The 14778-nt window shown below is 50.5% G+C and overlaps 1 protein-coding gene across 1 annotated transcript in view; it reads left to right on the top strand.

Annotated features, from left to right (window-relative positions):
• Positions 1-14778, top strand: part of GRIK4 (glutamate ionotropic receptor kainate type subunit 4) — a 124266-nt gene that overhangs the window by 93709 nt on the left and 15779 nt on the right. Inside the window, exons 9-12 of the mRNA XM_015298177.4 lie at positions 951-1103; positions 1785-1889; positions 6973-7080; positions 8054-8257. Of these exons, the coding sequence (XP_015153663.2) occupies positions 951-1103; positions 1785-1889; positions 6973-7080; positions 8054-8257 (570 nt within the window). The remainder of the gene's footprint in view (positions 1-950; positions 1104-1784; positions 1890-6972; positions 7081-8053; positions 8258-14778) is intronic.

Raw genomic sequence — 14778 nt, 5'->3', positions numbered from 1 at the left:
GAAGGGCCAAGGACAGGATGGATCAGAGAGGTCCTGTCAGGAGAAGAGCCTGTATGGAAGGGAAAAAAGGAAGGACAGGGAAAGGGATTTGCCAGTTGCTTTAAGAAGCAATTAACAAAAGAGACATTGCAGTCAAAGAGGTTCTACCACTGCTCTGAGTAAGATGAGGCAGGGCTAAGTCTGGCTTGCTCTGTTCAAATTAGCGATGTGATGAAGTCCAGGTTTCATTGGGCTGATGGAACTGGGAGAGATTGTCCCTGCAGGGCAGTGGGAGGAAGCGAGCCAAGCTCTGGGAGGAGCAGAGGATGCTGAGCTGCCTTAGGTCACCAGCAGGACAGATCAGCCCCGGCTGCAGACAGACCCGTGTCTGAGTTGGAACGGGGAGGGATGTGCTGTGAAGTAGCCATGAGGAAAATGCAGCCTTGATAGCAATGAGCTGCAATGGCTTAATTCCAGCAGAGTCAGGAAGTGACGATAATTAAAAGTGAGATCTTATTCACAACAGTGAGCACGAGGAGCAAATGGCCAATTATTACCTAGATCAAAACCACCGGAACGGTTGCGCGTGGGCAGAAGACATGGTTTGTGAGGTTTGGTGGACAAAGGAATCCGATTAAAGGCAAACAAAGCAAAGGTGAAAAGCAGAGGGGACGAGCTCTGTGGTTCTGGATATGGCTTCACAATGCCGTTACAGAAAAGGTAACAGTCAGCAGGAAAGTGGAGGATGCAGTGAGGGAGGAGATGATCTCAATGGGAGAAATCTGAGAAGCAGATCTAGCAGAGCCTCATTTCCCATGGATCTATTTCTCACAGCAGTGCTGCTCGCTTGTCTTACATTCTGTGGGTTCAGCATTCCCCTTGACCAGGAGATTGAACAGCTGTCCCCAAAGGACCACAACCCCACAGCTCGCTTCCAGAAGACTCATTTCTTTTTGTTCCTTTTCCCCCAGCTCTCCTCTGCCCTGCTGTTCGATGCTGTGTACGCCGTGGTGAGCGCCGTGCAGGAGCTGAACCGCAGCCAGGAGATCGGCGTGAAGCCGCTGTCCTGTGGCTCTGCCCAGATCTGGCAGCATGGCACCAGCCTGATGAACTACCTGCGCATGGTGAGGGCTGTGAGCTGAGAACAGGCACGTTCCTGCTCGTGCTGGCACAGCTTCCGAGCACAGAGCATCGAGCTCTTTGAAAGTAGCACTGGGAATGAAAGGAGAGGAGATCTGAGGACTGGTTTGTCACTGGCCTTGAAAGTACATGAAACTCCCATTTTTTCAGGCTTTGCTGTAGAAAAACTGAAGTTCAGTGATTTTGTTTTAATCTTTTTTTTTACATGTGAATGTTTCTAAGTGATTTGAGGTCTGTTTTGAGTGAACTTGAGCTGATATAAGGTCAGGCAGTACAGCTGCTGAGAGCTCGGTGCCAGAGGTGAGCTTCTTATGAAGGGGGCTGAGCTGTTTGAATCTAGAAGTGTGGTTACCAGCAGTGATGAAGCACAGGAGCAGACCCCCGGATTTCAGCCTGCGTTTGTCAGTCTGAGCCTCCAAACTGAACCAGGCCAGGCAGAAGGGGTGTGTGTTGTTAGTCTGCTTGGGGCACAATCGAAATGCCATTAGAAGAGGAAGTTCCGGGAGTACTTTTCCCTAAAGAAGGATCAGCTGAACCTGAGCCTTCTGCTGCTGTGACCCACACGTGTGAACCCCTTAGCCAAAGACAAGAACACCCCGTTAGTGTCATGCTGCTGCTGCTGTTGGGAGGACAGCCAGGTGCGTAACTCACTCTCTCTTGGACAGGTAGAATTGGAAGGTCTCACCGGCCACATCGAATTCAACAGCAAAGGCCAGCGCTCCAACTATGCCCTGAAAATCCTGCAGCACACACACAGCGGCTTCCGGCAGGTAAGGGTAGGCGTTCGGGTTGGATCTTTGCCTGTGAAGTGCCTGTGAAGCTCGTGCTGGATATAAGGTCACACTCTGGTCACTTTTGTTCTAAAGCTTGTGGAGATGCACTAAGTGATTTCAATAGGGGAAAAATGTGGGAATTTTCCCACAAATGGGCAAAAATTGGTACTTCAGCTGAGGCTAAGGACGCTGCGGGGACCAGAGCTTGGTGTCATCTGTAGCAAAGCATTGACGTTACATCCAAGGAATACAGCCTTTACTGGCAAATCCAAAAAGCATTGGAAACCCTAGAAAAAGACTTCATGTGTCTTACTGCCATGGTGACAGCTCTACAGCTGCCCTTTTTTCTGAGAACACCGCTTCTCCTGGATGCTGGCAGAGAACCAAAGCTGCAGTACCTTTCTATCCCACCCTACTCCAGCAGAGCATCACAGTGTTAGGAAATCTCTTCTGGTCCAGCAGCAGCGAGCTTTAGCCTTGGCAGGACATGGCCTGCCAGTTCTTACCTGTCAAGTGACAGCTTGGCTTTGATGCTGCTTTTAGCTGGCTCTGAATGAGCGAGGATCAGGACAGCCTTTTCCCCACAGTGGGATCTCTCATAGCACCAATGCCCTTTTAATCATTCCCTAAGCCCCTCACGCTCTGAGTAAAAGTGACAGATCCAAGCCCATCCACATTAATAGGAGCCTGCGTTCAGCTGGAGCAAGGGAAACAAATGCTGCAAACCTCGCTCTGACTGCTGTGTTTTTGATGTGTTTCAGCGTGGCAGGGAGTTCACATGGAGTGCGCGGGTTCTTCTGGAGCAGTGCTTCTCCGAGAGCTCCACAGAGAGCACTGGCTGCAGCATTCCCCCTGGCAGCCCTGTGATGCGGCTCAGATGACAGAAGTGATGGGTTTTCCTTCCCAGCAGCCAGTAACTGACCTCTGAGCTTGGAGGCAGCTGATTTTCCAAGCCCCAGAAACGCTCTCCCCTTTATTTTTTCTTCTGCAGATCCCAGAGGGATCTGGGAAGAGACATTGATATGCATCGATGACAGCGATTTAACATCTTTCATAACACAGAGCCCCTATTTAAGGAGAGGATCTTCCCTCTTTAGCAGGGTATGGTACAGGGGCCTCTGCTTGTACTTCAGGTGGCGCTGGATTGCTCTGTGCGATCTGTAGTTATGCTTTTCATAACTCACAGCTTGCAGACTTGCTTTGGGAATGGGCTTTCCCAGCTGGAGCTGTGAACTCCATTGCTGCAGAGGGAAGCCAAAGCCCTAGAGGCTGCAGTCGCTCCACCACACCGCGGATGCTTATCGTGTTCTCGCCTAGCGTGCTTCTTGGAATAAAAATAACTAAATAAATCATTAGAAATCATTTAATTAAACCCATCGTGAGGGGACAGGGTAAGGAACAGACATCCACATCCTGGGGGCAATCATGTTCCCGAGGGTTATATTAACTGATTTGTCCAGGCTCTTGTTTGAAACGCTCCTATTCCCTTATTTTTAATCAAGCTCACGCTCTCTGCCCATTTCTCTGCCTCTCTCCCTCTCTTTCTCTTTTCCACCCTCTCTCCTTCCATCTATTGAAGCCACAGGGACTTCCAGCTCATCAGCTTTGATAGAGAATTCACCGATCTTGAAGCTGATCCAGATCTCAGCCAGCAAACAAATTAGAGACAGTTAGATTTTAAAATTTGCTGTTGCTTTTGGGCAAGGAGAGACAGGGCTTTTTGACATCCAATTTTTAATACATTTATGTAATGTGCTGAACGTGTTTTTTCCCAGTTTAGCTTAACTAGTGGAAATTTTTCCCCAGCCACATGAAAGCTGCTCTCTGTTCATAGAATGCGCGATAAAGCACAGACTCATTAATGTGTCGGTGATCCATAGATCTGACAAGGACTGAGTTGGTAAATGTCATCTTTTTATTTTCTCCTTTTCTTTACCCATACAAAAGAGCATCTCTGAGGTACCCGGGCAGCAATTTGCAGTAAACCAAGAGCTCAGGTTTGGCAGCTCAGCAGGAGGAGGGGGTTAAGAGGGGCTGGGGTTTGCCTGGCCCCAGGGAGAGGCAGGAGGGTGCCCCAGGATGGGCACGCCACCATGACCCCACCTTTAACTGCTGTATCCTGCTATGGAGCAGTGGAAGTGATAGGAGTGCTTAATTGTTACGTTGATGAGCTACAGATGAGCTACCAGCTGATAGCTCTGAGATCTGCTGCAGTCCCCACTGCCACGTCGATGCTTTTTAGTTGGGAAGCAGCTAATCAGTCCCAGTGGGGCTCGCTCCTCCTCAGCATGGTTTCAGGGACAGATCCTGCAGAGAGCCAGGAAGTTTGGTGTGTCCTGCTTGGTGATGCCAGGTGTCTGTCTGGGAGCACAAGGAGCACGAGGGGCTGTGTGCATGTCTTGGGGCTTGCAGGTTTCTATGGCCACCTCTCGCTGTATCCCCTGCTGTCTGCTGCAAGGGAGGCTTTGCCTGCTTGCCTTGGCATCACAGCCTCCTTTAGGAGTGCTTGGCAACAATGTGCAGTGTCCTCTGAGGGTCTTCATTTGTTCGCTTTATCCCCTTTTCCACCCCTTCCAGAAAATCATTCCCTCCTTTCCAGGCTGATGAAGGCACCATGTTCCCAGCACCTACTTAATTACATCTCCTACTGGCACAGTCCCTTCCCCGTCGGAGCCGACAAGGATCTCCAAATGGAGGCTTGATGAGAAATGAGAGCATTTTGCACTCCTTCCTTTTCCTGGGGCCACCGCAGGACAGAGGGTGATGAATGCAGTCTGTAGGACAGTGCTTGCTAACCAGAGCCTGGAGGAGAGCTGTGCTCCTTGCAGTGGTGTCTGCTGCCTGCTGTGAGACAGATTCAGGACTGGCTTTACCTTAATTTTTAGGTGAAAAAGAATTACAGAGTGATAAAGACCTCTGAAGTTTATGGGGAAGTCTTGCCCTGTCATCTCTCCCTGCCATCAGCTGCCATTCAAGCCTGCAGGGCACTGAGCAGAAGACTTCATTAAAATCATTAGTGCACGTGGTATTTTGTCATCTCGTACCATGAGGAGCTCACAAGCCTGATCATCACTGATGTGGTCTGAGCAGAGGAGCTGTAGGCTCAGAGGAGCCAGCACATGTGCTGCTGATACTTTGCTATGGAGATGCGAAATCTCTAAGTGCCACTGATCCCCTTTTGCAAAGCAGCTGCTGTGAGGGGTCTTGTCTGCCTATGGGGACACAGCAACATCACGAGCAGTGTCACCTCCTTGCTTATCCCAGCCTCGTGCACCTGCTTGGGTGGTTCACGCTGAGATTGGGTGTTTTCTTCCTCCAATAAAGGCGTAGATGAAGAAATGCCTCCTGCCCCGTGGCACTTTGCTGGGGCTGCAGGGGCATGGAGAGAACCTCTGCACCCGGCTACAGCCTGCCACCAGGTGGTACCATCTGTCTCCAAAGGTGGCAGCTCCAGATTGCAGCCAGGTGGCTGCGCTGCCCTCACTGCTCTCCTGGGAAAGCTTTGCCGTCACTTCAGCTCTCCTGATCATTAGAAGCCTTCCTCTGATTTTTCAGCTTGTTTATTTCTGGCTGGTTTATATCTATTTATTTTTTGTGGTAACGCTATCATTTTAGCTTCATAAGCTGTTCTACCTCACTGTGATGGGCCTCCTCCACCTGGTGTATTTATACAGACCAATCGCATCCTCTACTAAAAACTCCCGCGTCCTAAAAACTCTTAAGTCCCAGTCCCCAGCCTTAACAACGGGATCATCTTAACCACATTTGTGCAGAGCATTTGATTATTTCCTAATGTGCTTCGCAGATGAATTTGTTTTCTGTTGTTCAAAGGCTCTTCATATGTAGATAGAGATGATTAAGATCACCTTGACATCCATCTTACAAGACAGGCAGGGATCTGACTATTCCAGACATCTCCTGACACATTCAGCTTCAGCACTGGCGAGCAGCAAGAGAAGTCAATTAGTGGTATTGTCATGCTGTGAGGGGGCAGTGAGAGCTGGAATGGGACACAATGGGGTGAAGGACCCCAGCATAGGGAGCACTTGGCTTTGGTGCTGTGCTAAAAGCAAGGTCACATCCGCTGCACTGCCAGAGGAGGAGGCGGTCAATTAGTCTCAATATGCCAGCAGGGGAGAGATGAATTGGAGAACAGTGAGGGCTGTTGAAATTGAAGTTAATCTGTCACTAATCTGTGGTTGTGAAATCAAGGGGGGAAAAAAAACAAGGAGTTCTTGTTTGTGGCTGATCCCTCGCTCGCAGGGCAGTTGCTGCAGAGGGGTGGTTGTTCACCATCTCAGCAAGAGACAATCCTTTGTGCAGAGATGGGGAATGCAGGCTGGGTCAAACCTGCCCTGTGCTCCAGGTGGGCCAGCTGAAGGTGTGCTTCGAGGGTTCCGTGTCCATGGAGTGAATGGCAAATCTCCCAGGTTAGGAGCGTGATGTCTGCTGGTCTACTTATGGGAAAAGAAACGGATCTTCTGGAGGGTATAAGGGAGCAGGATCCCAGTCTGCGTGCTCTGAGCTGAGTGCTGGAGGTGCTGGTCTCCCTGTCCAGAGCTCTGAGGGAGGCAGATGAGGCTCTTGAAGTTAAAATTAGGATTTTTGCTATTCCTCCCCCTTGCTGAAAGCTGCGTCACAGCTGAGTCATGACACTCTTCCCAGCACTGAGGTCAACTCCCCAGTGCTGCCACCGGAATTAATGGCAGACACCTGCAGGGGGACAGCAAGGGTTCTGCTTGCTTTCAGACATGTTACAGAGACAGAGCAAGGCAAGACAGCTGGAGGCAGGAGCCTCATCTCCCCAATTCTGAGCTCTCACCATGAAATCACAACACTTCAGCACCTCCTGAAGTTCTCTTCATTCAGGTTTTGGCCTGGCAGTGTGCCACCAGGCTCGTGTACCGGCCCATCCATCCCCCCGCCATACCTCTGTCAGGGTGCGTTGCAAAGATAACAGAGCACTCTTACATTCCTTTTACAGGGTCAGCCTGTTGGCTGTCAGTCACCGGAGCCATATGGTGGGTGCATACAGTAACTCGCCCTGTAAATTTCATTATTGTGTTGTTTATCTCTGCAGATCGGCCACTGGCATGTTTCTGAAGGACTCAGCATGGACAACAGGATATTCTCCTCCAACATATCTGACAGCCTGTTCAATACCACACTCATCGTCACCACCATCCTGGTAAGTGAGGGAGTCACCTGCAGTTCCCATTAGCCCATCGGCAGCCCAGTGCTTAGGGGTGTCAATCAGACAGAGTATTATTCTGTCCTCCTACCCCTCTCTGCCCCCATTACGCAGTGCTGCGCACTGATTTCATAAAGAACAGACGATCAAATCTCTAATTACAGCACTGAGGACAATTCATGACAGTGTAATTGAACTCAAGTTGATGTTTCATATGGAAATGATATTTGATGAGTTCAGAAGCAGCTGGGGAGAGGGCTGGGATGGGGATAAGTTGCCATTTTACATTCATCTCTGAATGATGTTCTTGTTTTGTGTGCAGCTGGTAAGTTGGAAGGGACAGTTGTCCCTTCTACCCATAATAATTACTAAAATTGGCTAAGATGGGTGCACCTTCTATGAAGCATGACTTCACAGGTACAGGCACCACCATCCTCATCTGACAAATTCCCCTTCCAGGTGCTTCCTACCCAATGCTGGACTCGCTACCCCATGTTTTTTCCAGTGCTTCTGCTCCTGCCTTAATGCCCCTCAATATCCTGAAGCACTCTGGGCACTATTCCTCTGCTTCTCCCTAAGTTTGAAGAGGAGCCCAAGGTGGGGAAGCAACTCTGTGCCAAGAGTCTGGGCTCTGTGCATCCTGTGTGAACTCAGGGTGGTCACTGGGCTGCTCTAGTACATAGTAGAAGCAGCCACCAGAGGCAATCCCGTGGCTCTGGTTCGTATCCTACATTGGGATGAACCTGCTGTACCTCCAGCATATCCCATAACACACGTGGAGCCAGTGAACATCGGAGCAGAAATGGCTCTCCTGGCTTTCCCTTGAGTTCCCAAGCCATCTGATGGGCTGTCTCATAGGGATGTATTGGGACAAGAGATTGGTCCTGGTGCTTCATAGCAGAGCCCCCTCCCCTCCACACTGTGCTGCCCCGGCTAAGATGGGAATGACAGCTGCCCAGTTTCGATGCAGGAAAACCCTTACTTAATGCTGAAGTGGAACCATCAGGAGCTGGAAGGCAACGACCGCTACGAGGGCTTCTGCGTGGACATGTTGAAGGAGCTGGCAGAGATCCTACGCTTCAACTATAAGATCCACCTGGTTGGTGATGGTGTCTATGGAGTCCCTGAGGCAAACGGCACGTGGACAGGGATGGTCGGGGAGCTGATTGCTCGGGTAAGTGAATTAACTGCTCCTTTTAGCTGTATTCTAGTGGGACTTGGCAATGAAAAGCCCTGATGCTTTATTAAGTGCTCCAGGATGGATGAGGGTTTTAGCCTGTGTGCGAGGCTCTGACCGGAGGATCCCTCATTAATGTGTTCTCCTGGTTGCAAATGCATTTGTTGTGTCAGTGTGGCTGTGTGCGAAGCAGGCAGAGCAGGCGTTGGGACCTCTGGGCACTCCCAGGGCTGTTTGCTTTGCCCAGACTCTGAAGGAATGTGGTGGGGGTTTTTTCTGCCTGTGAAAGATGTAATGAAAATTTGAAACAGAAAAAAACACAGGGACTGCCAGGGGTCAGAAAAGTACACTGACTGGGGCACAGAGGAAGCAAGTAGAAATCATATTTCTACCCAGAAAACCATTGGCATTTTAGGGCCTTGGCTTTGAGTATTGCTTTCTGGAGAGGAACATTTTGTTTGTTTGTTTGCTCGCAGCGTGTGCACTGAGATCTTTTCATGGTTCCACTTTGTGGCAGTGCAGCTGGAAGGAGAAGGAGCTGCTGGCTCTTGCTGGGTTTGGTAGCATTTATGAGCTCCTCCAGCCTGAGCCCCCCCGCTCACACTCTGTTTTCCTCTGCAGCTGAAGGTGCTCCTTCCCCAGGGATCCCAGGGCTTAAATACACTTCGTGAAATGCTCCCAGATCCTTAGTAAAACAGGCTTAGCCAAAGCTAACATCAAGATTGGTGCTATTTAAACCGCTGTTTCCTTGCTCACTTGTTCCTGCACTGTCTTGTCATTACCGATATGCCCATGAGAACTCGGTGACAGTTTCTCAGCTGGTGGCACATCCACAGTGAGGTTGTTTTTGAGAATCTCAGTGCTAGAGAAGCACCTGAGCTGCCCCATCATTACCTTCCCAACAGCAGCACATCATGCAAAGCAGAGGAACAGGGGCCTGAACCCATCCTCTGGTTCACCAGGCAGGGATTTGAGGTGAGCATTCCTACATGATGTCCCCCAATATCCATCTGATGTCCCTTAGCTGACTGATGCTCAGTCCTCCCTTAGGAGCTTCAGCTGAGTGCTCAGAGCCAGGTGGGGCTGCTCTGGCAGTAAGGGAGATGCTGAGGGCTGGGGCAGGGCACACACCAGGGGTCCCTGCTCAGCTGGTGTGTCACCTTCCCCAGCGGCTCCAGCTCCTCACGCCAGCTGAGATCCCCTCTGTCTGCCTCTCCTGAAGAGCCTTCTGTACAGTTGTTTGCAAATGCTCAGGGCTATTGGCATAGTTTTTATACATCTCTCCCTCTGTGTGTATATATATACACACACACACAAGTACATATAAAACAGTTCTGCAGCATTTCTTCTGGGAGGCGAGGAGGAAGGCATGCAGAGCAGTGTGTGATCTGTGCAGGCAAAGGAAGGGAGCAGCCGTCAGATTTTTGGCCTGCTGACCCTGGCAGTGCCTCCCCATTAAATGTGAGCTTCTGGAGGGTGTTTTTTGGTAGAGATAAGTGTTTTAACTTCATCTTCACACAGAAAAGATCTGTTTCTTCTTCAGCTCGAGCCTTATTTAGGAGGATTTTTCTTTCTGCTTTGGCAGGAGCTGGCAAATTTGTGTGAGGCTGAATCAAAAATTGAAAAAGAGAAAAGGTTTTGTCTGCTTTGTTCTTCCTAGGTTGTGATGGGTCCTGGGGTCAGGCAGGGCAGAGCTGGCCGTGTGCACGCATCCCACCCTGGGACCACTCCAAGCAGAAGAGCAGGTCTGCTTGCTGAATGCCTTCCTCTGTCAGTGCCTTCATTCCTTCACTCCCTGCAGCTCAAGTCTGTTCCCCCTTAGCACAGGGAGGGCATTAGCCAGGACACAGATCAGTCGCAGGTGTCAGGACATCCCAGACCCAGAGGTGAGGTTTGACACACATATTGTGCAGGGCTGGAAGCTCGGAAGCCTATCCAGCTCCATGCAATACCTTCGCACTATTTTATTTTCATCTCTGGAATGCCCCCATGGCAATGAAGCTCACAGCAACTACAGGCTGTATGAGAAAAGTGTTTCATTTTACTGCTTCTAGATGAACCAGCTATTGATTTATTCCTAAGCGTTGAAAATTCTATTACAGCTAATTGTACGCTGTGGTATGATTGAGAAGGGCATGGTATAAATAAACATAAGTTTGTTGTTGAACCAAATTGACAAGTATGTATCTTATCGACCTGCTCACAAAACTGCTGAGGAGCTGAGGAACGCAGGGCTGGGCTGGCTGTGGGGTGGTGGGAGAACAGCAGGGGCTCCTGGGTCCATGTCCTCTGTCACTCTTGTGCTCAGATCGAGAAACCTGTAAGCACTGTGGTCTGATGGAGATGTGGCCTGGGAGGAATCACGTGCAAGGACTCAGACCCATTCCTTAGTGAAAGATGTCTCAAACTGGGGAAGTAGCAAGCTGATCCATCGCTGTCGGCCAGGACAGCCAAGCACAGCTCCTGTCTGCCAGGCAGGGCGCTGAGGCTGCTCTCAGGGTGGAGCAGGTTTCCCTGTAAGCCCTGCTGGGTCTGGCACCAGCAGACTTCAGCCTCCAGCAGCCGGGCTGACACCTTACAAGCCTGCTATCTGTAACAAGCCAACAAGGGGAGCAGCAAATCTTCCCACCTCCTGTTGTTCGAAGTTGGAGCCTTCGGGGACAATAGGGCTGAAAGAATTATGGCTCACTTCTTCCCACCACAGCACAGAGCCTGGCTTTGACTCCCTGATTTTGTCTTGTCTTCCCTTTCTCTCTCTCCCCAGCACGTCCTCGAGCTGAAGTGAATTCACTAGTTAGCTACAAACCAACAGATGTATTCTCAAAGCAACGTGACAGCTCTCTCTTTGTTCTGCCATGGCTGGATTTGCTGTCTGGGTAGTGGAGCCCTTTGGTGGCTGTGCTCGGTGCCCATACCTCAGCTCACAGCGAGTTGCTGGTGCTCAGCATCCTTACTGTCTGTTAAATGTCCTTGCTGAGTGCTCAGTGTTCTTGCTGCTCCTTGAGGAGATGGCTGGTGTGGGGCTGGTGCTGCTGCAGGAGGTGCTTTAGGGTGCATCACGGGAGAAGAGGCTGGTGAGAGCAAGCTCCTGCTCTTTGCTTCTGCACAGCATCGCTTGGGGAGCAAGATAGAGTGCACTAACACCAGACCTTTGGCTTCTGCGTCAGTGGTCTGAATGTGGCTGAGATTGGCAGTGATTGAAACTCTCTTTAAAGTGAGGGAGATCACAGAATGACAGGATAAGGTTGTGCATCTCATGCCTCCTGCTCAGGAGCACCAACACCAAGAGCTGGAAGAACTTCAAAGCTTTTGGGGTGAGGTTTTCCAGCTCAGTCTCTAGTGACCGGTTGCATGAAGGTGCTTTACAATCAGACCCTCTCCTCCAACTGCTCCAAAAAAGGAAAGGAAGGAAGGGAGAAGGATGGAGAAGTTATCCCCAGATTGGCAGAGTCCTGCAGTGGGTGTTGGTGTTGAGTGAGAAAAGCTGTGCGTGGGTGATGGAGGGAGGGGGAGTCTGTGTGCACAATGCAGCTCTGCAAATGTGATGAGAGAGATGGGAGAATGGGGGTGAGGGAGATGGGAGAGTGGGGGAAGGGGGTGGGAGCGTGGGGGGCTGTGAGCAAATGGGGTCTGCATGCACTGCTGGTTTTGGCACATACAGGTTGGTCAGTGTGGTTGGAGTTGAATGGGTGTCCCTGTGGGCTTATGGGCCCCATTCCTTATGCTAAGGGCATGGGAACACCTGGCACAGGCTTTCTCCTCCGGTTCCTAGGGATAGTGCAGGTGAAGGAATGCAGATGGAAGCAGACCTGGTGCTGATGTCTGCACTGATTGCCGATCGCCCCATCCGTGTTAGTAATGTAAATGGAGGGTGGCAGCCTCTGGGGCTTTCTGACTGTCACTTTGCATGTGGCAGGATTCACGCATGTCTTTAGAAAAACAGTTTGGAGTGACCAGTTAATAGTCTGGAGCAGCAGCACTCATCGCATCAGCCCAGCAGCCAGCCTCTGCTGCTGAACAGGCTCAGTGAGATGCTGCCTGTCCCGGAGTTGTAGTGGTGGTCAGGTGAGTCCTGGAGGCTGACAGCTGATTTTGGCTTTGGGGAAGCCACTCCAAAGGAAATCTTTCCCTGCCCTCAGCCATACCGTGCTGTGTTGGCAGTGCAAGTGAAGAGGGTACTCGTGTGCCTGGGGGATTTATGAACCGAGGTGCTCCTGCAAGAAATCCCAGCCTCGTGCTCCCAGGGCTGTCCCTGTTTTGTCAGCACAAAGCCTGACGCTGCTTGGGCTCTCCCTGCGTGTTGTGTCATACCTGGACAGTGGATCGCTACTGGGCTGACATCAGCCCCATTCATCACCACTCTCTCCTGATGAGCCTTGTCAGCAGCCCCAGTGAGGAGATGAATGCCTCCTCCGGGCTGGCAGTCCCTGCAATATCCTTCTTAAAGCTGCTTAATTGTTGTTCCTCTTCAGGAGCCTGGCTCAGTCCCTGTGCTTTTCTCATCCTTCCCAGTGGCAGCATCAGCCTGGCTGCTCCCACAGGCAGTGCCGGGTAAGGCAACAGCAGCTCCTGCTTTTATCTCAGGCAGGTTCCCCTCACCTAGCAAAAGGTTTGGCCTCTTTTTAGAGGTTTCTACTCCCCAAATGCCCTAGGTATTTCTCTAAGCCCGTTTCACGCTGATATTTATAGCTGAATTTGTGCTGGAAGGCTGAAAATCGCACAGCGTTTGCCCCTCTATCCCCCATCCTTTCCTTCCTGGTTTTCCTTTTCCCAGGAATGGATGGAGCTCAGGAGCAGAAAGCAAAACCCATTTATTCCCCAAACACACTGTTTAGGCTCAAAACTGTAACTGCTACCCATGCTCAGGTGGGGAGGATGGAGAGCAGAGAGCTGCAGAGCTCTGTAACCAAGAGACGCTGACCTCGCTGAATCACACAAGTTTTGTGAGCATCAGGGAGCAAAGTCGAAAGCATGAAATTGATGATATTCAGGCAGAGAACACATCGCATGCCATTCCCAGATCAAAGTTTAGCACTGTCAGAAATCAGCCCTTAACTTCTAAGCCTGGGGAGAGAGGAAGGGGGAGTCAGACAGAGCAGAGCTGCGAGCAGCCAGGTCTGTGCTGCAGGGAGCAGGTGGGGATGGGCACAAGCTCCAGCAGCCTGCACATAGCTGGAGCTCCAGTGCTGGCCCTGCAAGGGCAGAGGTTGGGCAGGCAGGGGATGGGCAGAAGGAAAGGGGCTCTGGCAGGGCTGTGGATGCACTGCACAGATGCCCGTGGCCGTGGTGCGTTCTGCAGGTGCTGCTGAGAGCACCCGTAGGAGCACAGGGCACCCCCAGATCCAGCAGGTCAGTGCTCGGGGCTTTTTTTCTATGGAACACCTTTGGTGCAGTGTAACTGACATCTGTTGGTCTGTGGATTTGCTGATGGACTTCTCTCAGTTCTCCAAACTGAATTCAGGTAATCCGATGTCAGAATTAAGCTGTGTCTTTGCAAGGGGCTTTGCTGGCAGAGCTCTCCTCAGGACAATGGTACCTGCAAACCTTTATAAGCAATAGACAAGGGAGGTTTAGTGAGCTTTAGGCTTTCCCTGCCGATAAAATTCCTTACACACCGTGTTCCACAGATGACTTGATCCCATCTTTGTAATCTGCTGCTGTTTACATGGGGCTGAACTGCTCGTGCACAATGCTATGATTGCCAGTGCCTTTTAAAAACCCTGTGGGTAAATGTCTGGCTAGGCAGAAATTCTCCCCAGCTCATAATTCATTCCAGCCTGAACCTCGCAGGAATCTGTAATAGCTGCTTGGAAACAATTGCAGAAATCTGGCACTGGTCTTGTCCAATAAAGCCGTCCTGCGTGGAGTGTGAAATATCACCTTCTCCGTGACCTGTGCACTTTATTTGCTGGTGGGCAGGCTTGCCAATCACCGTGCCTTGCTTTTGCCTTCCCTTCCTGCTGCGGGCTCTAGCAGGGCTTCTACAAGCCTTAGCCTTCTATTGGCTTTTCTCCTCATCTGCCTTTAAGCCTGATAGGGATGGAAAAACATGGGGCAGACCTTGGCCCGGAGGCACTTAGCCCTGTTTTTCCTAAGGAAATAGAACAAGAGCAGGGGCAGAGAGCACGGCGAGAGCTGTGCACCCGCAAATTTGCCTTTGTGTGATGCATTTGCAAGTAGGGCATGGATCCAGGGAGATAAGCTGCATATTTTATCAAGTCGTCAGGCCTGATGGTGCCTTGGCTTCTGCACAGACCTATGAAACTTGGGGACAACAAGTGCAAATAGCTTTCCTTTTCCCCCCTCCCCTTCTCTTTCTCCACATGCATAATTGTCATCCTGCAAAGCAGGCAAACAAACGTACAGGAGAACGGGGGAGGTTTCGTTTTTACAGAAAGCAATTACAGACATTAGAAGAGCTGTAGTAATAAAAATAATGTTTAAAATTCAAATCCCTTATCTGTGTTGCAAGGATATTAACATCGCAGGAAAGTATATATATATTTTTTTTCTTTTTT

This window comes from Gallus gallus, chromosome 24 (assembly GCF_016699485.2).
Source record: "Gallus gallus isolate bGalGal1 chromosome 24, bGalGal1.mat.broiler.GRCg7b, whole genome shotgun sequence".
Classification (NCBI taxonomy): Eukaryota; Metazoa; Chordata; class Aves; order Galliformes; family Phasianidae; genus Gallus; species Gallus gallus.
This window is presented reverse-complemented; position numbering and strand designations above follow the sequence as displayed.